The following is a 22,931-nucleotide window of genomic DNA, read 5'->3' on the forward strand; positions in this document are numbered from 1 at the left end:
GGGGGGGGGGGGGGGGGGGGGGGTTGGGATTCTCTTATAATTTGAATAATTATTGGTGAATATCTTGTTATTTTCATTTAATTAATAGACAATTGTTGAGTAATATTTCGTGAAGATTAATGTATGTTTTATGTATGTCTGTGTGCCCATTAAGATTTCTGATTAATTTAAATTTCAAGAAAAAATAAAGTTTCAAAGGCCTCTAAGAATATTGTAAGATAATACGGAGTAATAATTATTTGGGAGAAGATATTATTATTGTTTTAAAAATTATTATTATTATTATTATTATTATTATTATTATTATTATTGTTATTGTTCTGACCTTTTCTTGTATCGCCCTCGGCGGCCCTTCTTCTTGTTCTTGCCGGTAGTCTCGCCGGAGTCCTCGAACGTGAGGCCGGCGGAGCAGGCGGAGGCGGATGGGATCTGGCAAATCTGGGCCGCGGCATCGCCGGAAGTGAGCTCGAAGATGGCCTGAGTGAAAGATCTGACGATTTGCTGCACGAGCTCGGCGGGGAGTGAGCTGGACGCGCCGTCGGGGGGCGGGTTTTGGAGTAGGGTTTGGAGCTCAACGGTCGTGGCTTTGCCGTTTACGAGCTCCGTGATCGCTCTTCTCTGGCGCACAAGTAGATTCTCCGGCACGTCCATTTCGGACGCCGTGACTGATGAGAGATCTAGAGAGAGAGAGAGATAGGGTTTGTTTGGATAGAGAGAAGGAAGATGAAGGGGAGAGATGATTGGAGGGGGAAATAGAGAAGCAACTGAGAGGAAAATCTGAGGAAGAAATGCTATAGAAAAATCTATGAAAAAGCTTCTTTTTTTTTTTCTTTTTTCTTCTTTTTTTTTTTTCCTGAAGGTGTACGGACGTATATAAAAAGTTAAAATCTAATGAGTGATGACGTAAGCTGGATGACATCATTATTCATATTCTAGAAACATTTTTTTTTTGTGGTGGGGTTTGTTTTATTTTATTATTTTTAAACCTTCAGCTTTGGATAGTAAATTTCGGCAAACTATATAAAATGATGGTACTCGAATTTCATAGAGTATATTTTAGTATTTTTATAATTCGTATTTCAGAAATTATTATTTTTCGTGTTTCTTTATTTATTTAAATTAATTAATCACCCATATTTATTTGAGTATTACTAATTTACTATTAGTTATATTTGTAACAATTTAATGATTTATATACAAGTATTATACAAAGTCATTGTTAATGTGTGTGTATATAAATTATAATAAGGTATATATTTGGTATAGTATTTGGTATTAATTTATGATTTTAATCAATCAGAATTTACATAAATTAATAAAATATGTAGAATGTGAATACGCAATGAATTGAATATAAGAAGATCTGTAAAGTGAGGAAAACAACGACACAATGTGTATGAAGTGAGATGATGAATAGCTTGTAACGTTTGGTCTCGTGAAGGAGTCAAATGATACAAAGATTTTTTGTAATAAAGATAGTTTATTAAAATGGCTAAAAAAACGAATCACAAAATAGTATTCGCCTCCGTCTTTATTTTATACTTTTTTATTTTCCCTACTACCTATCTTTGCCCATGTCATATGTGCCACTTCATTCATGCCAAGCGGTGTCTACAACTAACGAGTGAAGGGAATATTAGTCACACAAACATTGAACAAGACATGATACGGAGTATTTGATTAGATCAAGTTGGCTAAAGAGCCTATAAATAACCCTACCTGCTAGCATCTATAAATAATTAATTTACTTGCTCGACTTTTAAGACGATACAAATATATATATGTATTAAATTAGTTNGGGGGGGGGGGGGGGGGGGGGGGGGTTGGGATTCTCTTATAATTTGAATAATTATTGGTGAATATCTTGTTATTTTCATTTAATTAATAGACAATTGTTGAGTAATATTTCGTGAAGATTAATGTATGTTTTATGTATGTCTGTGTGCCCATTAAGATTTCTGATTAATTTAAATTTCAAGAAAAAATAAAGTTTCAAAGGCCTCTAAGAATATTGTAAGATAATACGGAGTAATAATTATTTGGGAGAAGATATTATTATTGTTTTAAAAATTATTATTATTATTATTATTATTATTATTATTATTATTATTGTTATTGTTCTGACCTTTTCTTGTATCGCCCTCGGCGGCCCTTCTTCTTGTTCTTGCCGGTAGTCTCGCCGGAGTCCTCGAACGTGAGGCCGGCGGAGCAGGCGGAGGCGGATGGGATCTGGCAAATCTGGGCCGCGGCATCGCCGGAAGTGAGCTCGAAGATGGCCTGAGTGAAAGATCTGACGATTTGCTGCACGAGCTCGGCGGGGAGTGAGCTGGACGCGCCGTCGGGGGGCGGGTTTTGGAGTAGGGTTTGGAGCTCAACGGTCGTGGCTTTGCCGTTTACGAGCTCCGTGATCGCTCTTCTCTGGCGCACAAGTAGATTCTCCGGCACGTCCATTTCGGACGCCGTGACTGATGAGAGATCTAGAGAGAGAGAGAGATAGGGTTTGTTTGGATAGAGAGAAGGAAGATGAAGGGGAGAGATGATTGGAGGGGGAAATAGAGAAGCAACTGAGAGGAAAATCTGAGGAAGAAATGCTATAGAAAAATCTATGAAAAAGCTTCTTTTTTTTTTTCTTTTTTCTTCTTTTTTTTTTTTCCTGAAGGTGTACGGACGTATATAAAAAGTTAAAATCTAATGAGTGATGACGTAAGCTGGATGACATCATTATTCATATTCTAGAAACATTTTTTTTTTGTGGTGGGGTTTGTTTTATTTTATTATTTTTAAACCTTCAGCTTTGGATAGTAAATTTCGGCAAACTATATAAAATGATGGTACTCGAATTTCATAGAGTATATTTTAGTATTTTTATAATTCGTATTTCAGAAATTATTATTTTTCGTGTTTCTTTATTTATTTAAATTAATTAATCACCCATATTTATTTGAGTATTACTAATTTACTATTAGTTATATTTGTAACAATTTAATGATTTATATACAAGTATTATACAAAGTCATTGTTAATGTGTGTGTATATAAATTATAATAAGGTATATATTTGGTATAGTATTTGGTATTAATTTATGATTTTAATCAATCAGAATTTACATAAATTAATAAAATATGTAGAATGTGAATACGCAATGAATTGAATATAAGAAGATCTGTAAAGTGAGGAAAACAACGACACAATGTGTATGAAGTGAGATGATGAATAGCTTGTAACGTTTGGTCTCGTGAAGGAGTCAAATGATACAAAGATTTTTTGTAATAAAGATAGTTTATTAAAATGGCTAAAAAAACGAATCACAAAATAGTATTCGCCTCCGTCTTTATTTTATACTTTTTTATTTTCCCTACTACCTATCTTTGCCCATGTCATATGTGCCACTTCATTCATGCCAAGCGGTGTCTACAACTAACGAGTGAAGGGAATATTAGTCACACAAACATTGAACAAGACATGATACGGAGTATTTGATTAGATCAAGTTGGCTAAAGAGCCTATAAATAACCCTACCTGCTAGCATCTATAAATAATTAATTTACTTGCTCGACTTTTAAGACGATACAAATATATATATGTATTAAATTAGTTGTAGTGTAATATAATATTGAATATTCAAAATCACCTCCACATAGATAGGGTGCATGCATCTATCTCCCTCCCTAATTATTTTCAACTTGCTAGCTTCAACTATTTTAAGTCATCTTTAAGAGCATAAGTGCATATAATTAATGCATTATTGCACTGTTGCCAGGCACTGCCGCTTTTATCTAATCATGTCTATCATAGCCAACCAGCCAAGCTGTTTGTATTGACACAAGTGGAATTAATTTCTGTGGATAACTCCACCAAGACTATGTACCACGTCCATCACCTCACTCATACTTCAATTCCATCTCACCAACCCCATCTTGGCGTTTTGTGGCTTCAGTTCCGCTTTTGTTTCTTCTCAAAATTATCGTGGATCTCGTGAACTCATCAGAAAATAAATCGATTCAATCTAAGTAAGGGTATATTTGGAAAGAAGGAGAATGAGTCATTTTTCAGAAAGCATTTTTATTTTCTATGTTTGGTTGCATTCTATAAAACTGTTTTGGTGTGTTTGGTTCATTTTTTGAAAAATGAGCATAATTATTTATAATTTAAAATATTTAAAATATACAATGGTGACGGTGGTAGAGGTGGGTGGTGGGGTATTGAGTGGTGGTAGGAATGGTGGGGGTGGTGGGTGATTGTGGTGGTGGCGGCGGGAGTGATTAGCTGTTCCATTTTGACAAACGAAAAATGACTTCCCAAACAAAAGGAGAAGTCATTTTTTGAAAAATTACCTCTATTTTCCATTGACTTCCATTTTCCTCCTCTAACAAAACATTGAAAACTTGAAAATCATTTTCCAGGTTTCCAAACACACCCTAACTTCAAAATTCAATATTTAAGTTGTACACTTTTACGTACACCGTACAAACTTCCCATGTTAGTAGTATGAATCGAACCTTCACTCTGTTGTTGAAGTCTTAAGTGAAACGGCGCATCCATTATATCAATGGTCCAATGCCATATTTTGGACCCTATAAATTCGCCCATAAGGTCACAAAGAGGTAAATCGATCTAATTTTGTTTTTAAGCTCAACACCAAATTGTACACTTCTGTGCACAAGAAGCTTATCCCAACACAAAATTCGGAAGTTCATGGTAGGGATATGATCAAACCCTACCCTACTATCCCAAACAAGTATTAATTAAGTGAAGCTTTTTTCATCATTTGTACCTCTTTAACTTGTGGTGTGTGCAAGGACGATAGATTTTAGCATCTTATGTTGTAACTTTTTTACTAGATAGACTTAGATATTAACCAAATAAAATAGAGAAACTAAGAAATTGTAACTTGGAAGTATATATTTTCACCGGTGATGCACACTTTTAAGTTAGAATGTCATAATAAGTTTAATTTTTAAAAAATGTAAAATTAATAAACAAGTGTTACCCTTTTTAAAGCAAATTTCTATTCTAAATCATTTTTAATATGAGATATTTCAAAATAACAGTTAATATTACCAAAATAAGTGAAGAAGAGTATGTACTCAAAAAAAAAAAAGTGAAGAAGAGTATGAATTCAACTTGAGATTGAAATCATATTAGATTGAAAATTGTAAGAGAACACGGATTTAAGTGAAGATTATATATCTTGTCCTCAAGTGTTTGTGATTCTTTAATTAATTTGAAGATCCACAACTTTTAGATTTCAATTCTCAACAAATAAAGTATTATTTAATCAGTTTGACCAAACATTTTAAGAAATAAAAAATTTCGGAAACACTTTGCAACTTGCATTAGCAAAACCCTATGAACTATAAACAATTTAATGTTGCCATCAAGTGGTTACTTGTCTAGTTGTGTCCGTGTTAAAAAACGAGACAAATTAAATTATGTCAAATGTCAATGATAGGTGTTATAGACTACAAAAATGTACAATATGTATGATTGTTGCAACTTGATTGATTAGGATTAAGTGTGTGTTTGGAAAAAAAAAATGCCTTAAGGAAAATGAGTCATTTTTTATAAAACAGTTTTTTTTTTTTTTGTTTTTTTGTTTTGTGTTTGGTTGTGTTCTATAAAACTGTCTTTTGGTGTGTTTGGTTCATTTTATGGAAAATGAGTCATTTTTCATAAAATATTTTCTTTTCCAATGTTTGGTTGCATTTCAAAAAACTGTCTTTGATGTGTTTGATTCATTTTATGAAAAATGAGTATAATTGCATAATTAATCATAATTCTTATCTATCTATACAATCAAAAAAAATGTCAAAGACCTTGTAGTCTAGTGACACCTAGTGTCCTGGTTAACATTCTCACATGGATGATGGGATAGGAATAGGTTCGAGCTTCAGTTGAGGCAATGTTGACTCTTTGTGCAAAAACATACCTATTTTTCCGTTAATGAAGATCATATTTTCCGTTGACCTTATTTTTCTTCCTCTTGCCAAATATTGAAAATCTGAAAAATAATTTTTTAAAAAATCTTTTTTTTTTTTCTGATTTTCAAATACACCCTAATTAAAAGGAAATTCTACTCCTAATTTTACTCCTTCTCACAAAATTTTGATATTAACATTTTTATTCCAACTTACAGGATGAAGATAACTAATCATCAATTGTCATATCATGAGTAAAAGTGAAAGAGTATAAATAAGAAGTAATGTAATATAATTCAGATTAAAATAGTGATTCAACCAACTACCTATAAATGAGTTAGTTAAGTGTTATTTTAAAAATGAAGATTTTATACATTTTTTAAATATACATGTGATTTTAAAATCAGCTGCACCCCTCACTCTAGCCATCCAAGCTTATGCTGAAAGATACCCCGCCCAAATGCTCTCCTGCCCAAATTATCCCTTTGGACCTCTTCTTCATATTATTTACCAATTAACCCTAAAGCATGTCTCAAATTGCATCTCCATTAATTAGCCGTCATGGCATAACTTAGGCCCCATCAATATATATATATTTATTTCTTCCAAAACTTGCTAGGGTGCAATGAGGTATTATTAATTGTCGCAATTTATTTCTCCATGTTTCAACTTGGCAACTTGTATCTCCTCTACAATCTCCAAAGGAATTGAAATAACTCAAAATAATGTGGTCAGAATTACAGAAACACCAAAATTTGTGTACAATAACAAAATAACAAACATTTGGGGTGCAAATTGCAAACCCGAAAACTCACTACGCAGTGAACCAGTGACACGTAGCAGTTTGCTCTTTCACTGCTTTTAGATATTTTGGTTTTTCCCGAACTAACGCCGTCTGGTGAGCTCAACCCGACAACTCTTGCGTGAGGAAAAAAAAAAAGAAAGAAAAAATAGAGGAATCTCATCCAAGTTAATATGATAATTTAATAATTACTCCGTATAAAATTATAAGTTTGACTCATAAATGTAATAATTTATTAGTATCAATGACCTTGTGGTCTAGTGGCACCCAGTGTCCCATACTACATTGTAACAGAGTCAGTAGTACTCAAAAAAAATAATAATAATAATTTATTAGTATTTTTTTATTTGAATCCGTTAGTTCTAAATAATCAAGACTGATTTACCTCTTAATAATATTTTTTCTGACTAAGGTTATAATACTTTTTGGTATGATTGTTTCTTGTGAGTTTTTTTTTCGTGATTAGCTCAGTTGGTTCTTTTGATCATGTTAAAATTTTGTTCTAACTGTAGTGTAGGGTTCAAATATCACTAAGAACTTAGAGTTACTAAAAGACCTTAACTGATTATAAATGATGAAGACCCTTTATATGTAGAGTGTACACGTAAAGAGATTAATGGGTCAATTAACAATTATAGTAATTCTTTTTTTTTAAAGAGATTTTGAAAGTTCAAATTAATTTACATAAATTAAAAACTTAAAGTAACTCTTATGTAAAATCATATCATAAATTCTTATATGTGAGACAAATTTAGTGTATTATACTGAAAAACATAATATCAATCAAGAAATAAAGTATTTGTTAAGTGTAATACTTTTAAATTACTTTTATTTAAAAATATTACACTTTATAATAATAAACACTTTAATATTCTTAATTAATATCATATTTTTGTAATATAAATATTACATTTTCATTTTAATCGATCTGTGTCAAAAATAAAAATAAACCACAATTTAACACAAATTTTTGCTTTAAACCTAACATATAAAAAAACTTAAAAAGAAAAAAAGCGAAACAAAAATAAGTAATGATACTATTGTCCTGGTTTTCTTAGCTCTCTGTGGAAGACGAATGGCGGGGGTTTCAGTGCTAAGAGGCGTCGCTCATGGACGTTCATCTATTCTTCATCACTCTCAGGTATAATTCCCGCTTCTACATAGCTCAATCTCGTAACGCAATAGAATTCCCCGAGTGGGAGTTGATACTGTTCTTTTGTGAAATTTTTTGGTTGAATTTTGGTGCAGTTTCCAACTATAAACAGATTGGATAAGCCAATGAAGCTTCAGTATCGAATTCGCCGAACTGGATTCACTGTTTTTGCTCGGTATTCGCAGAGCCAGGAGATTTTCACCACTCGTCTTCAAGGTTTTTATCTTGTAAAAAATTATTCAGCTTTGATTAGTTGTATGTGATTCGGTTGTTGATTGGAGCAGTTGATCAATTATTTGGATGTTAATCATAGTTTCATCATCGATTATAAATGTGGTTTTATATCTAGGTTTATTTAGTATAAGTTCGAACTTTTTGTCTGTTCTTCTTCCCTCTCCCTTTTGTTCATCATCTACCATATGCAGCATTCATTTCTAAGGTTCAGTGTTTCTGGACAGTTGGATGTGATGAATAAAATAGAAGCTGTTTTAGCTACATGATTGGTTAAGTTGGCCATCAAATTATTTTGTCCAATGTGCGACTTGGGATGAAAAATGAAGCCCCATGATGGATAAAACAAGAAAGAATTAATTTTATAAATTTTCAAGTGAATTTTACTGTCATTTCATCATTTTTCTTTTGGACAAACCCGGTTACAAGTATTTGGAAGAAATGGTTGTTTAACATCCTGAAAATTATTTTCTGCAGATCGTCTTGGGAACTTGCCTAAATTTGTTGAGGATATTGTTCAAACGTCCATAAATACAGGTCCACGTGGGGCTTTAAGGCTTGCCCAAGGTGTCCAAGCTGTGATTGGGGTTGGTACTGAGTGGCTGGCTGATGTCTCAAAGGTGCCCTTGGACTCTGCTATGATTGTTAGGCGTAAATCTTCTATGTTGATACAATTGAACTTTATTTTGTAGTATTTAGGCCTTAGAAATTTTTGAAGTATGTGTTCCAACTCAGCTAAAAGGCTAATCTAGTAGTGACTAGTGAGTATCACATTATGTTATATTTAGCCTCAATACACCTCCCATGGGTAGTGCAGGGGATTCAAACATGGGGCTTCCTTACTCTATATCATATTAATGGACGTTCTTCGACTTAACTAAAAACTTAATATTTTTATATTTCTCTTCAACAGAAATGAGTGGACAATGGTCTTACAGACAATGATTGCAACTGATGTGACAATATATCTTTTTATTATGGTGTATTCACCTTGTTTCTGAAGGTGTACAGTTATTTTATGAACAAAATGAAGTTGGATTTGAATAAGGGATCCAGATGCTGAGATGCTGTTGTTTAATTGTTTAATGAAGATTCGATTTGTTCACTGTAATTTCCATTATGTATGTTAGCTCAGTTTGACCTCCCGCCCCCTTCTTTCTCTCTTTCACTTATCTGACATTCACGTGATTTAGTTTATCTTCTGCAACATAGCCTTTGAATGCTGATTGTAATACCTTTTTTAATAAAACAATCAAGTAATACTAAATCTCTTTATCTTCCTCTAGACTGCAAACTCATCCACTAGATTACCGACCGAGATGCAGCTTGGATTATTATCTCCCCTATATTTGAGGAAATTGTTCGAACGCATGGGTGCAACTTATATAAAATTGGGGCAGGTAAACTTGTTATTTTCTAATTCTCCTAAAGATTTCAAGTTAAAGTCAGGTTTTCTTGCTTATTTACTGTAGTTTTGTCATGCAATACTGGCGGATGGGTTTAGTGCCTCCAAGAGACCAAGACTATATGATGATACATTGATACTGAAGTTATTATTTTCTTAATCATATCTGCATGCTTTATGTTTTTGATCCTTTTATTTTAATTGTCGTGGATGTCTCTTATCTATCTTCGTCTTGTGATGATATATGACTTGCAAAAATTTGACTATCTTGCGATTGCAGTTTATAGCATCTGCACCCACAATTTTTCCGCCAGAATATGTTGAAGAATTCCAGTACTGTTTTGATAGGGCTCCACCAATTCCTTATGAAGAAATTCAAGCAATCATACGTGAGGAATTAGGCAGACCAATTGATACGGTTTTCGAGTATGTTGATCCTACACCAATTGCCTCTGCCTCTATAGCTCAGGTTCCGCTTTCTTTGATCCTACACTAACATGTCCTTTATAATGAGTGATCCTTGATAATTAAGTCCTTGCAAGTTGCAAGTGAGAAATACTGATAAATGACTTGAACTTTACATTTCAATTTCCAGGTGCATGGGGCAAGGCTAAAGGGCTCCCAAGATGATGTTGTGATAAAGGTCTTGAAACCCGGGATAGAAGATATTTTAGTGGCAGATCTGAACTTTGTATATGTTGTGGCTCGCACTTTGGAGTTCTTGAGTCCTGAATTAGATCGTACATCTCTGGTATAATGCATATAAATACTTTAACATCTTTAGAGCAACTACATCAATGGATAATAGGTAGATATTGGTACAGTGCTTGCTGATTTGGAAGAGTGAGAAGCAATGAGAGAGAAAAAAAAAATTACTCTGCAAAGAATGGGATATTGGAACAGTAAAAGCATTCCCATATTCCAAGATGAGGCCATGGAGTTGCGCGTCAGGCGCACTTGGTGCGCCTAGCGGGCGCGTCAGTCTCGCCTGACGCGTGACTGACCAATACTTTTTTTTTTTCTTTTGAAATATGATTTGCATTTTCTTTTTTATCACTTCCCATTTTCTCTTTCCTAATCACACCTACAAAAACTCCTCAATTACCGCGAAAAAACTCAATTGATAAGGATGCTCTTAGGACAATTCTTAGCTGGCAGGTTTTGGACATTTTAATTCAATCATTGGAATTGCTGACTTGCCAAGTGCTACGAGAAATCTGCAAACTTCTTAATTGGCATCTAATCTTCTGTTTGGAAAATATGTTCTCAATTGACTGATACTTTGTAGGGAATCTTATGCTAATAATACATTAGGTATTTTCTTACATAATTTTTTTTACAGGTTGCGATTGTCAAAGACATAAGGGAGTCGATGCTTGAAGAAGTTGACTTCACTAAAGAAGCAGCAAATATTGAAGCATTTAGGGGATACTTGGAAGCCATGGGTCTGACTAGGCAGGCTACAGCACCAAGAGTGTACCGGCAATGCAGCACACGACGAATCCTGACAATGGAGAGGCTTTATGGAGTTCCCCTCACTGATTTAGACTCAATAAACTCACTCGTTCCTAATCCCGAGGCCAGTCTTATAACTGCCTTAAATGTCTGGTAGGTTTCAGTCATAACTTCGATTCATTTGCCCAAATTGTGCTTTATAGTTACTTATCATACAATATAATTCAAGTTCTCCATGTGGTTTGAAGGTTCGGAAGCTTGCTTGCTTGTGAGTCCTTCCATGCTGATGTGCATGCTGGCAACTTGTGGCTTCTTCGTGATGGCCGCATTGGTTTTCTTGACTTCGGTATCTAAATCTTTCTTTCCTGACCCTCGTTTGTGACTCAGAACTTTTTGCAGTCTCTTTATGGCTTTATTTGATGTGGGATTACAAGATTGAGGTGTTTTACACAGGAATTGTTGGTCGTATATCTCCTAAAACATGGGCGGCTATGGAAGTGTTTTTGACATCCATATCGACCGAAGATTATGATGCAATGGCTTCCGGCTTAATTGACATGGGCGCTACGGGCAAGGATGTGGATTCCAAGGCCTTTTCAAGAGATTTAGAGAAGATATTTTCGTCAATACAGGTACACACTAGGCTCTGAGCTTCGTTTGGGGCTCCCATTTCAACTTATTTTTCTTATGGAATCGTTATTAGAGATAATCAGGAAATACAGAAATGTTTCCTTAATAACAGTAAACTGAACCGAAACACAGACATGAAAAAACTGCCGTATTGGGAAATGAAGTGCATAAGTAGTTGACATGCTGTCGTTTCAAGGATAATAATTTCGTTTAGAACACTATATTGTATCTGGTGCCTAGCACTCTAGTGATATTAATCGATTGCTGACTCCATGCGTTTTCTATTATGATTTAGGAATTGGATACGGAAATCATTGTTGCAGCAGCCAGGGATACAAACACAAATGCAACCGCAGTCTCTGCCAATGTAGTTTTTGACGAGAGACAAATGAATGCTCTATTTCTCGATTTGGTAAGCTTTTCTATATCACCCTGATAACCCCCTAAAAGTTTTGTCCCGTCAACATTATATATCATCCTGCTCGGGTTGCTCTGTCGAAAGAATTCACAATCAACCAACATAGTAGTTTAGAAAAAAAATGCTCGGTTGAGTTTATGCTTTAATTTTTTCTTCTAACCTCTCGTATCATCACAATATTCGTATCTGTCACAACGCTTTATCTTCCTAACTGGGCACACGCCTGTGGTTGAACAGGTTCGAGTCAGCGAGTCTTATGGGCTGAGATTTCCCAGGGAGTTTGCACTCCTGATGAAACAGCTGCTGTATTTTGACAGATACACCAGATTGTTAGCTCCAAACATGAACATGCTTCGCGATCAGCGCATCAACATCACCCAGAATCGAGGACAAAGAATCATATACCAGTAAGGATGCTTAATAGTGTAACTATACCTTCTTCCTTCTTCCTCCACTTTCTTTCCGTAAATATTATAGCAGAAGAAACACACCCTTTTTACAGTAAAGTCTATATATATAATTATATAAATGCCATTGAAGAATTGCTTTCTCTAAAGATTATTCAGATTACAGTTTGATTTCCTTTTTGGGGTGATGAGGAACCTGTAGTTACTATTCAAAAGTATACACTCGGTAGACTTCGTGGCCTTAGTTAAGAGTCACAGGGAGGTAAACCAACTTAAGTTACTTATAAGCGACCGGTTCAAATCAAGAAAACTAATAGGCCGCTCTTGCTGGGAGTACAACTCGTAATCTTATGCTTACCAAGTCAACAGCGTAATGAACTTGGTTGGAGTTGTCCTTACAGTTTGAATTCTTGCCCGCGAAAGGCAAAATTCCCTCGCTCCCACGCCACGGCTTGAGAGAATAATGGAGGGTTAAATTGATGTGACTCAACATCCCATTAGATAAGAGGATAGGTGCCCACAATAAGTCCACCATGCTGGGTGTAACTATGAGTCTGTGATTCTTAGGGTTCAATACGTACGAGTGTACGACCAATTGAGGTGCCCGCATGGGTGGACACCAGATTGAATTCTTGATTCGCCGATCAGATGACGCCTCTGAAGAAGAAGAAAAGGTTTCATTGCTACCTGAGTCTCATGCTTTCTCCCCAAGAAAAGTTGTAATTAATTTCTCTAGCCAAAATACAAAAGGTATGAAAATTTAAAAATTTGCAAACTTTCACGAGCGACAAAACCCAGAATTTGATTTGCAACAAATATCTGCACAATTTTCTCTTCTCCGTGTCTCTTTGCTTTCTTTCTTTCTACAATTATAGTATGTAGCGTTTAGTGTTTGAATGAATCAACCGACCAAACTCTATCATCATCAACTTGCGGTGGCGGCGGCGGCCGCTGCCGGTGTCTCCGCCATGGCGAGTATTCTCTTCTCCAGCTCCTGCTTGCTGCCGCCGACCAACTTGTCCACCTGCCGCCCTTCTTTCAGGAAGAAGAACGTCGGCGTCGCTTTTATATCCCACGAAGAACTAAACTCCTGCATCCCGCACAGATTATAGATATCATGCTTAACAGAATGGTATCGTCGGAGAAGAAGGGTAACTAACTAACCGCTAACTTGTCAACGTCCACGGTAATAAACATGACCGTGGTATGCTTGTCCGCGAGCTCGCGGTACGCCGGTGCTGCTTGTCGGCAAGGATTGCACCACGATGCACTGAAATTTACCAGCACCTGCATATCACACAGTTTTCCGCCCGGTTAATTACAGAAGCCGGCAGCCGGAGAGATATCAATGGATAAAAATAATTAGGGGCAATCCGACTAAGTTGATGAAATTGTTGATTTGGTAACTTTACAAGTTCAACTTTCAATTAGAGCGGCATATTGGTCAGATATGGACAATTAGACTGGTTTACTTTATTTTATCAGCTAGGATCACAAGATCCACAACTTTACAAGTTTGACTCCCAGTTAGAGAACCTTACAAGTTCGATTCCTAGTTCTAGTAGCCTATTGATCGAGTTGGTTAACTATAGACAACTTAGATTGATTCTTTACAGGACGTTTGGTTGGGAGGAGGGAATTAGGAGGAAATGAATTGTAATTCGGTGGAATTGCAATTCAATGAATAAAGTAGGAATTGAAATTACAGTGTTTGGTATGCAGAAATAGGAGTACAAGGAATTGAAAGGTGAGAAGTGACAAAATGACTAAAATACATGTATGTTGTGGTAGATGTTGTAGTAATAATAATAATAATAATAATAATAATAATAATAATAATTCTTTCAAATAATAATAATAATAAGTATAATAATAATAATTCATTCAAATAATAATACTAATAATAATAATAATAATAATTCTTTCAAAATAATAATAATAATAATAATTTTTTCAAAAAAACATAATAATAATAATAATAATAATAATTCTTTCAATTTTTTTTTTTAAAAGACAAAGGTTATGGGAGGAGAGGCAAAATTGTCTTTACACCAACAAATTGCCCCTCCTCTCCACCGAATTGCAATTCATGGGAGGCATCATTTAGAGGGAATTGCAATTCATCATTTAGAGGGAATTGCAACTCTGCGGTATTGCAATTCCCTCCAACCAAACACTGTAGTTTAAGAATTCACTGAATTGCAATTCAATCCCCCAAACTATGTCCAACCAAACAGGCGGCCTATTGACCGAACTGGTCAGTTATGGACAACCTAAATCATAAGGTCCACACCTTTTGATGACAGTCGGTGACGAGAGTCCATACCCTAAGATAGTGACCGCGGGTTTCTCTGGTCATTATAAAAAAAAAAAAAAAAAAGAAAAAAAAATGAATTGAACTCACGCTCTGGCCATTATTGTTTGCTTCAGATATCAACTCTTCCCACTTCTCCATGGTCGTCACCAGTTGAACATTTCCCCCAGCAAGCTCTGCTGAACCCGTATTGCCTTCATCCTCGTTGCCCGGTCCGCATAGCTGTCCACAAATTCATCTCATCAACATATATATAAACCTAAGAATAAATTCAACATTATTGTTTTGTTTTGTTTTGTTGTAAACCTGAGTCCAGCACTGCCCCATGGAGGACTAACAACTGAATCCTGCTTAAATCACTACACCTGTGACCTACATTCAATATATGGATTTCGGTAAGACCAGACTTCGTAATCTTCAAAAACTAAAATTATAAGACAACTCTAGCTTATTAACAAAATAAAGAAAGAAACATAACTACTCGAATAAAAAAATTTCAGTTTTTGAACAAAACACCATGAAAACATAGAAACAATACATATATAATTGTATAGAACCAGGTTGTTGATTTTTGTAAATACCCACTATCCTGAGATTCTTCACCTACCCCTCCTTCCTTCCTTCCCGTGCATTATCAACCAAATGAAGAAAGAAACACAACTACCCGGATAATAAAAAGCTTTCATTTTTTAGAACAAAACATCATAAAAACAATATACTTTGTATGTAATTGTATAGAACACAGTTGTTGATATTTGCAAATACCCATTCTCCACCTACCTTTCAATCCTTCCTTCCTTCTCTTGCATTATCAACAAAATAAAGAATGAAACATAACTACCCAAATCAAAAGTTTGATTTTTTAGAACAAGACATCATTAAAACATAGAAACAATATATGTAATGCTGGTCTTTGAAAATACTCATTATCCCGAGATTCTCACTTACCCCTCCCTCATTCCTTATTATGAATGAATAAAAAAAAACACAAGTACCAGAATAAAAAGTTTTCATTTTTAGAACAAAACATCACAAAAACATAAACACAATAAATATTAAATATACTGTATGTTACCAATATTTGCAAATAACTCTCCACCTACCCCTCCTTTCTCCCTCCCTACCCACCTCATTAATTTCTCGTTCCCAACACATATTCTGAGAATCATAATTGGAATCCATTCCCAGAAACATTTTTTTTTTTTTTTGAAGATTTCCCAGAAACATTAAAACACAACAATTAAGGAGGAATCTTGGTTGCAGAAAATTATAAGAATCTGGAAAAATGAAAAAGCAAAGAGAGATGGGGCGGTTTACCTGAGCTTCATGCGAAGCGGAAGTAAAGTTTTTACTGATCCAACATTTTTCGGCAAAAAAGATGGTGCAAAAACACATACTCATATACCAAATTTTTTCGGAGAATGTAAGGACTATGGAGACTAGTTTTTCTTACCCTCCCAGACAAACACAAGCCTGTCAAATTTTTTCAATTTTACTTACGAATTTTCCTCGTCACCTAAATAAAATCTCAAATTTCATAAATCTAATAAAAAGTATATTAATAATATAAGAAGTGGGATAAATTTTTCATTATGATTCGTTTTTCCATTAGATTTTGATTTTATTAGTAGAAAAAAGAAATTAACTTTTATATTTTTTTTTTGAAAACAACTTTTATATTTTTAAGTTAGCGGTAAAAATAGATTTCTTTCCTTTTTTTTTGGGAAAATTCTATACTTGATGATGTGCATTGCAACATTGGGTTAACTTGTTACTATATATAGCCTACATACTATAATGAAAGGTAAACCTAAACTCAAAAGTTCATGTGCAACGAATTCGATCAAAAAATATTTTTTATATATTTTTTTTTGGTGTTTTCACGGTCGAATTGTAGCACTTCTATTGAGTGCGAGACTTAGAGATTTAATCTTGCTCTATATTGAACGTCAAAGATTTAACCTTTGACTTGTAATTAAAGATGGATGCGTCCTTTACTCCTTTTTCACCCAACTGTACACTCAAATTATTATAAGTATCTATTAATTAAGAATCAAACTCATGATTTTCACATGTAAAAATCAATTTTTACCAAATTGGCCACTCTTTCTGACAAATAAATTCTTTTTGTTATTTATAGAAAAAAAATTGTATTAATTAGGGAGTACTTGACTATACTGTACTTGTTATTATTATTTTATCTCAAGTCTCAACTGCTCATAGAGGTGATAGAGTCATAGGAGCTCTCTATCTCTCAGCAATTGACTTTTTCATTCATCTGTCTTCTTCTTCTTCTTCGAGTATTTCACTCTGTAAAATCGTTCTTCATTTCCAAGATACAATCTTTAGGGAAAAAACCAGCAATTTGTAGGGTTTCTTTGATTGGTTTCGAGTTTTTTAATGGAAGTAGCAAATGGGTCAGGGTCGGAATCGTCGTCTTCTGCGGTTCCGTTTCCCAGTAGCTCTGCTACGTTGACCCCACTTAGATTCCTTCGATTCCCGGTTTCGGCCATTCTGGAATATTCCGGGATTCTTCGGGTCAGACCCGAGAGCCCGGAGAGTGTGGGTCTCATGGCGGATGGTGCTGAGCCCCAGAACGCGGCGGATGGGAGTAGTGGAAGTGGGGAGGTTTCGATAAGGATAATTGGGGCTGGGGAGCAGGAAAGGGGTGGGGTTGAGGCGGAGGAGGAGGAGGATGAGGAGGCGGCGGTTGAGGATAGAGGTGTAGGTGGCGCCGGCGTGGTTACAGATGATTCCGGCGACGGTGGAGGTGGGAATGGTGGTGGGAGGGGCTCTTCTTACCAGAGATATGATATACAGCGGATTGCCAGGTGGATTGAGCAAGTTCTTCCGTTTTCTTTGCTCCTTCTGGTTGTCTTCATCCGCCAGCACTTGCAAGGTATGCTCAAAATCTAGCTCCCACTCTTCATCATTTTGTATAATTCTTGAATTACTATGGTGTATCTTGTAATGCTTGATTGTGTATTTGTGGATTACCTATTTTGCCCACACTTGCCCGACTTTTGATGAGCTCTGAACAACACGGACCAGAGTCTCTTTTTATAGGATGCAGATATTCGAACCCATGACCTTTGGCATAGGTTGGCTGATACTAAATTGAAGCATGTGCTCCATCTTTAACTAAAAGCTTAAGCTGATAGTTGGATTGCTGTTTATATATATTATATGCTCAACAATGCAGTTCTCAGTTCTCATAGGTGGGATAGTTTTCATGTCATCATGTGATCTGTCCTAGTCACTAATATCATATATGTGGATAATGTGGACTTTTGCTTGTAATTTCATCAGGCTGTGCTATGAAGCTGCAGTGTTGCTTCTATGTTGCCAACTATTTTGAGCTTGTGCATAAGTATTTGATAATCTGTAATGATCTTAGATTGGATTGATAATCCTGTTGATTGATTCAGGAGTGATAGGCAGTGAGCTTTAATTTTGTGTTTACATGAAGGGAAACACTGGTTCTTGTTCTGCTTCCAAGTGTAAAAGTTAAAATTTTTAAGAGCTTGGACTTGATTGCTAGCAAGAAAATTGTAATATATGTACAAAGGTAGCCTGCAATAAGTGGAGCAATGTGTGAAGATTAGTTTTAGTAATCCCGAGACACTGTTCTAGGTATTATGGATAAGTTTGCCCACAAACACAAAGCGGTTAATATGTAGAGAACTGGAAATATCTGCTTTAGGTGTTTTGACTACAAAGATGCTCTGTTCCGTTGCTAATGAGTACTTGAGCAATTTGAGACTCTTTAATGGGTTCTAAATGAGTAAAGGGTGACCGTTATTCACCAGTAAATTGTAATATGTAAACTAGTTCTTGAAGTCACTCCTCTTTTGCCTTTTTCCCCCGTCCTACGTGGGATTTCAGGTTTCTTTGTTGCAATTTGGATCACTGCTTTCATGTTCAAGTCAAATGACATTCTTCGGAAACAAACAGCTCTTAAGGTGCAAAATGCGTTCCATTTTTGTAACTTTCTTTACTCTTTAGTATAAGATGCTATGTAAAATTATATACTTGTCTATTGTCAAAGAAGATTTTAAAATGAAGGAATACTGTCCTAATGGATAGTCTTATGCAGGGAGAGAGAAAGATATGTGTCCTTCTTGGTTATTTTCTGGCCTTCATTCTTCATGTAGTTGTAGTCTACTGGTGGTATAGAAACGATGATCTTTTCTACCCATTATTCATGGTTCCTCCAAAGGCTATCCCGCCCTTCTGGCATGCCATTTCCATCATCCTCGTAAATGGTATGATCTCTGACCTGCTTTCTATGCCATATCTCTCTTTTATTTATTTTCCTAGGATGAACAAAAAATTATGTTTTCTTCCATTGTATTTTCTTGTGTTTGAGCATGTGTCTGCAGTCCTGATAGTTTTTATTATAATTTTTTTTTTTCTGATTTTTTTAAAAAAAAAAAAAAAAATTTCCAGACACATTGGTACGACAGGTCGCAATGGCTTTGAAGTTGTTGTTGTTAATGTACTACAAAAATGGCAGGGGCCAGAACTTCCGGAGACAGGTAAACCTTATAACCCTATTCTACACAATTAAGTTGTTAGAAACCGTATTCTATTTTCGGAATTCTCATTTTAATTGAATTCTCAGGGCCAAATGCTGACTCTGGTCGAGTACACCTTGCTGCTATACCGTGCAATGTTGCCAACTCCGGTCTGGTATAGATTCTTCTTGAACAAAGATTATGGAAACCTTTTTTCGTCACTGATAACAGGGTTATACTTAACATTCAAGCTTACGTCAATAGTTGAGAAAGTATGTTATTCTTAGTCGTTTCTGTGTTCCTGTCCTTTTTTCCTCTCGTTTTAGACTATGCAAGTTCATCTTTCAAGATGTCTTTTGTATGACCCTTCTCCGCTAATCTCTCCCTCATCGTGTGTTGCGTTTCAGGTCCAATCTTTCTTTGCTGCTATTAAGGCATTATCCAGGAAAGAAATACACTATGGATCTTATGCAACAACTGAACAGGTACCGTGTTGGTTCGGATTAAAAATTGGAAATAAACAGCAGCCTTGAGAGCAGTGTGGTTGAGAGTTTGAGTTTTTGTGCAATCAAATCTCTCCTATATTAGTCCTATCCGTATGACTAATCATAGTGCCAGATAGCTTGAGCCAGCGTGGTTGCTTTTATCATCACCCTTCCTAACAATTTATAGAACTTTTAACGACCTCTCGTTTTCATGGTTGAAAAAATCGCTAGGCACTTCTCGGGCGCTCAGGGGGCGCCTTTTATTTTTATTTTTAAAAAATTTGTTTAAAAGTTTTTAATTTTTTAAGACTTATAATTATAAACTATTTAATACTTTAATAGTTAATACTAAAATATTAAATATTAACCTTGAACAATTTAGGGTTATTTCGCTCAAAACGATGTCGTTTTGAGTGAAATAACCCATTTGAAAAAGAAGGGAACAATAGCTAATCAGCTGACTAGGCGACCTAGTCAGCTGCCTACTCAGCTAGCCGTCTAGACCACCTATTATCGTAATACGCTAGGTGGCCGGCCTAGCGGCCTAGGCGTCGATTAATCGGTGCCTAGGCGGGATTTTTGCAACACTGCTCGTTTTACTTCTATATGAATTTAAGCATAATGTATAAAAACGAGATGCCTGCAATCCGTTGAGCTGGTTTGAGGAGCACCTTGAGTGTTCTTTACTTGTTTAGCTTTCTTTGACAACTTGCTCATATAACTAGAATTTCTGATTATTCACCGCAGGTAAATGCAGCTGGTGATCTCTGTGCTATTTGCCAGGAGAAGATGCATGCACCGATTATATTGTGTTGTAACCACATCTTCTGTGAAGACTGTGTCTCAGAATGGTTAGTTTCTTCGATTACATCACAGCGTTTAACGTTTCAAAGCTCAAAAGTCTTGTCAGTGAACTTCTTCGGTTTTTCCTCCCATATATCCGTACATAACAGGTTACCCTTTTCCCAGGTTCGAAAGAGAAAGAACGTGCCCTTTGTGCAGAGCCTTGGTTAGACCTGCTGATTTACGATCATTTGGAGATGGATCCACGGGCCTTTTCTTCCAATTATTTTGAGCATTCATTCTTGCGCCCCAAAGCAAACCTCTCTCTCACCCGTGAGCTTTTCCTCCTAACTTTTCATTTTGTAGATTTATAGCGTTTCTGGTTCGTACAAGGAAAAGCTACTTTCATAAATGTAATTTTCGGGTTGCTGAGAGCTGAGTGCTGCCATGGAAGTGGGAATTGGACGAGAGGATTTACTGATGCCATTGCAGTACGATGAGTGCTGCCATGGAAAGCGTGAAACTGTTCTAATCTTACTGTAGGGTTTTAATCTGATTTTCATTTTGATGGCAAAACATTGTATATACTATATATGCACCTAGTTGATGCTCTTGAAGATGTCACTGAAACACACAGTAAAATGTAAAGTGAGAATTCTTACTGCTCACCTTTTGTGTTCCCCTCCCCACTTTTCACTTTTATGGTATTAATTTGCTTTAGAGCATGTGCCAAGAAGATGGGCAACCCCCTCCCCCACCACTTTTTTGCCCATATTTATACTGTTTATGGAGTGGTTTCCAGGGATCTGATTGTTGGTGCCCTTCATTTAAAAGGCAAAAGTAGGTTGGCAAATGGTTGCCCCAATAAGGTCAATGTTATATCTTTCCCGGTAAGAATCAAACCTTACACCATGCGACTGTCGGCGAAGTAAAAGTATTAACTTTTTAAAATTGGTCAATCAGTTGAATTGTGTTGGGAACAAAAACAAGCATTTCTTTTGTCCACAAAAGGCGAAATTCTTTCGTCCCAAGGTTCTACACTCCTGCTCAACAGGATAGTGGAGGGGTAAATCGCGCGGCTTATTAGGTGGGAGCACTATAATAAGCATTTCTTTGCTCACAAAAGGCAAAATTTTCTCGTGTCAAGACTCCACAACCCAACTCGACAGGATAGTGGAGGGGTAAATCACAGTGACTCAACGGCCTATTAGGTAGTACCTATAAAAAAACTCACCACAATGGGTGAAATTCTCACATTGCGACTGTCAGGCTCAATCCTCCGTTCAAGAACTAACTAAACTGGCTGTGTAAGCAACAAAAACAAGCATTTCTTGTGGGAATGGAAGGGGAAACTAAACCAACATTCCAATGCAATGGAGAATTTCTTGAACTGAGAACACAGAATAGTTACCAATGTGCAAGTGTGATGATTGAAATGGCAGAGAGTGGGAAATGGCAACCTGGATGAGCAGAGTGCAGAAACACAAGATAGTGGAAACACCCATGGTGCTCTCTGCCCCTCTGACACCATCCATAGGCACACAATCAAAGGGAAGCCTTTCAATTCAATGGGGGATTGGGTTTTGGGGCTCTGAAAACAACCCCTGATGGGATGAAACATCATTCCTCCTCATTTTTGTTTTGCCCATAGCTTCATCTGATATCACACTAATGCTTCATTGGCCCCATTACAGCTCACCCCATCTCTTCCCACTCTTAGTCACTTTACTACTAATTCACTACACCAATTGGTAGTTGTGATTCAATATTTCAATTCCATTATCTAAACCCATACCTACTTCTTGAAAGAAATGGTATAGTTCACCATCAATTATACAGTCCACAAGTTATGATAGAAGTGATCAAATTCAAATTTGTAACTACTCTTCAAAAGAACTATAGCTCGTCATCAAATTATACAAATTATAAATTAGAGCAGTAATGAATCTTTTGGGATTATTGGTACAGTACTTGCTTAGTTGGATGAGATAGGCATGGAGAGAGAAGAAAAAAAAAACATCCTGCAAAACATGGATTTTGGTACAGTAAACTTGCAGGCGGATTCCAATGTTGTTGTGCTGCCTGACCGTGCGTTAGGCGCAACAATGGCACCCAGCGGGCGCGCTCAATTAGGCACGCCTGACCAAGCTTAACTTTTTTTAAGTAATATTATTTGTTAGGAAGATGCTAGTGTGGATTGTTGGGCGGATGCTAGTAAAAATTATGCAATTAATGCTGACGGACTGGCCCTCTCCATTAGGTCCGCCCCACCATGGGCCTAATTTATGACGGGCTTTTGTGGGCCAACCTATTAGGCCCACTGGTAAAGTTCATGCAACTTTAGCTCACCTCAGAGATTTTATTTATATTTTGGGTGAAACAGCTGATTTGCAGATTGTCATTTCCACTCAAC

The 22,931-nt window shown here is 36.0% G+C and overlaps 4 protein-coding genes across 4 annotated transcripts in view; 2 read left to right on the top strand and 2 right to left on the bottom strand.

Annotated features, from left to right (window-relative positions):
• The window catches only part of LOC115998648 (WRKY DNA-binding transcription factor 70-like), a 3,022-nt gene extending 2,225 nt beyond the window's left edge, over nt 1–797 (bottom strand). Inside the window, exon 1 of the mRNA XM_031238271.1 lies at nt 326–797. Coding sequence (XP_031094131.1) covers nt 326–651 — 326 coding nt within the window. The 5' untranslated portion in view covers nt 652–797. The remainder of the gene's footprint in view (nt 1–325) is intronic.
• Nucleotides 798–7,747: 6,950 nt separating this feature from the next.
• On the top strand, nt 7,748–12,568 carry LOC116000517 (uncharacterized aarF domain-containing protein kinase At5g05200, chloroplastic). The gene is made up of 11 exons (XM_031240608.1): nt 7,748–7,861; nt 7,969–8,089; nt 8,582–8,724; nt 9,391–9,504; nt 9,790–9,978; nt 10,105–10,260; nt 10,852–11,117; nt 11,213–11,310; nt 11,418–11,596; nt 11,890–12,006; nt 12,250–12,568. The coding sequence occupies exons 1-11, from the start codon at nt 7,796–7,798 to the stop codon at nt 12,421–12,423; spliced, it is 1,623 nt and encodes a 540-aa protein (XP_031096468.1). The 5' UTR covers nt 7,748–7,795; the 3' UTR covers nt 12,424–12,568.
• Nucleotides 12,569–13,119: 551 nt separating this feature from the next.
• LOC116000519 (thioredoxin H4-1-like) lies at nt 13,120–16,095 on the bottom strand. Its single transcript, XM_031240609.1, has 5 exons — nt 16,051–16,095; nt 15,040–15,105; nt 14,824–14,955; nt 13,584–13,706; nt 13,120–13,509 (listed from the first exon to the last, which is right to left on the bottom strand). Exons 2-5 carry the CDS (start codon nt 15,058–15,060, stop codon nt 13,345–13,347), a joined length of 441 nt encoding a protein of 146 aa, XP_031096469.1. The 5' UTR covers nt 15,061–15,105; nt 16,051–16,095; the 3' UTR covers nt 13,120–13,344.
• An 849-nt stretch (nt 16,096–16,944) lies between these two features.
• LOC115998292 (RING finger and transmembrane domain-containing protein 2-like) lies at nt 16,945–21,186 on the top strand. The gene is made up of 8 exons (XM_031237826.1): nt 16,945–17,632; nt 18,619–18,695; nt 18,830–18,998; nt 19,183–19,271; nt 19,358–19,522; nt 19,658–19,735; nt 20,483–20,586; nt 20,705–21,186. The coding sequence occupies exons 1-8, from the start codon at nt 17,134–17,136 to the stop codon at nt 20,808–20,810; spliced, it is 1,287 nt and encodes a 428-aa protein (XP_031093686.1). The 5' UTR covers nt 16,945–17,133; the 3' UTR covers nt 20,811–21,186.
• The last annotated feature ends 1,745 nt before the right edge of the window (nt 21,187–22,931 follow it).

Source organism: Ipomoea triloba, chromosome 12 (genome assembly GCF_003576645.1).
Source record: "Ipomoea triloba cultivar NCNSP0323 chromosome 12, ASM357664v1".
NCBI classification, from domain to species: Eukaryota; Viridiplantae; Streptophyta; class Magnoliopsida; order Solanales; family Convolvulaceae; genus Ipomoea; species Ipomoea triloba.

Excerpts from the sequence above, each read along its gene's own strand:
- LOC116000517 (XM_031240608.1), top strand. The coding sequence starts at position 7,796 with ATGGCGGGGGTTTCAGTGCTAAGAGGCGTCGCTCATGGACGTTCATCT. Across the intron at positions 7,862-7,968 it reads CTATTCTTCATCACTCTCAG|TTTCCAACTATAAACAGATT; the intron begins GTATAATTCCCG and ends ATTTTGGTGCAG. Across the intron at positions 9,505-9,789 it reads CTTATATAAAATTGGGGCAG|TTTATAGCATCTGCACCCAC; the intron begins GTAAACTTGTTA and ends TTGCGATTGCAG.
- LOC116000519 (XM_031240609.1), bottom strand. The coding sequence starts at position 15,060 with ATGGGGCAGTGCTGGACTCAG. Across the intron at positions 14,956-15,039 it reads TGGGGCAGTGCTGGACTCAG|CTATGCGGACCGGGCAACGA; the intron begins GTTTACAACAAA and ends ATTTGTGGACAG. Across the intron at positions 13,707-14,823 it reads CAAACAATAATGGCCAGAGC|GTGCTGGTAAATTTCAGTGC; the intron begins GTGAGTTCAATT and ends TGTGATATGCAG.
- LOC115998292 (XM_031237826.1), top strand. The coding sequence starts at position 17,134 with ATGGAAGTAGCAAATGGGTCAGGGTCGGAATCGTCGTCTTCTGCGGTT. Across the intron at positions 17,633-18,618 it reads CATCCGCCAGCACTTGCAAG|GTTTCTTTGTTGCAATTTGG; the intron begins GTATGCTCAAAA and ends GTGGGATTTCAG. Across the intron at positions 18,696-18,829 it reads GGAAACAAACAGCTCTTAAG|GGAGAGAGAAAGATATGTGT; the intron begins GTGCAAAATGCG and ends AGTCTTATGCAG.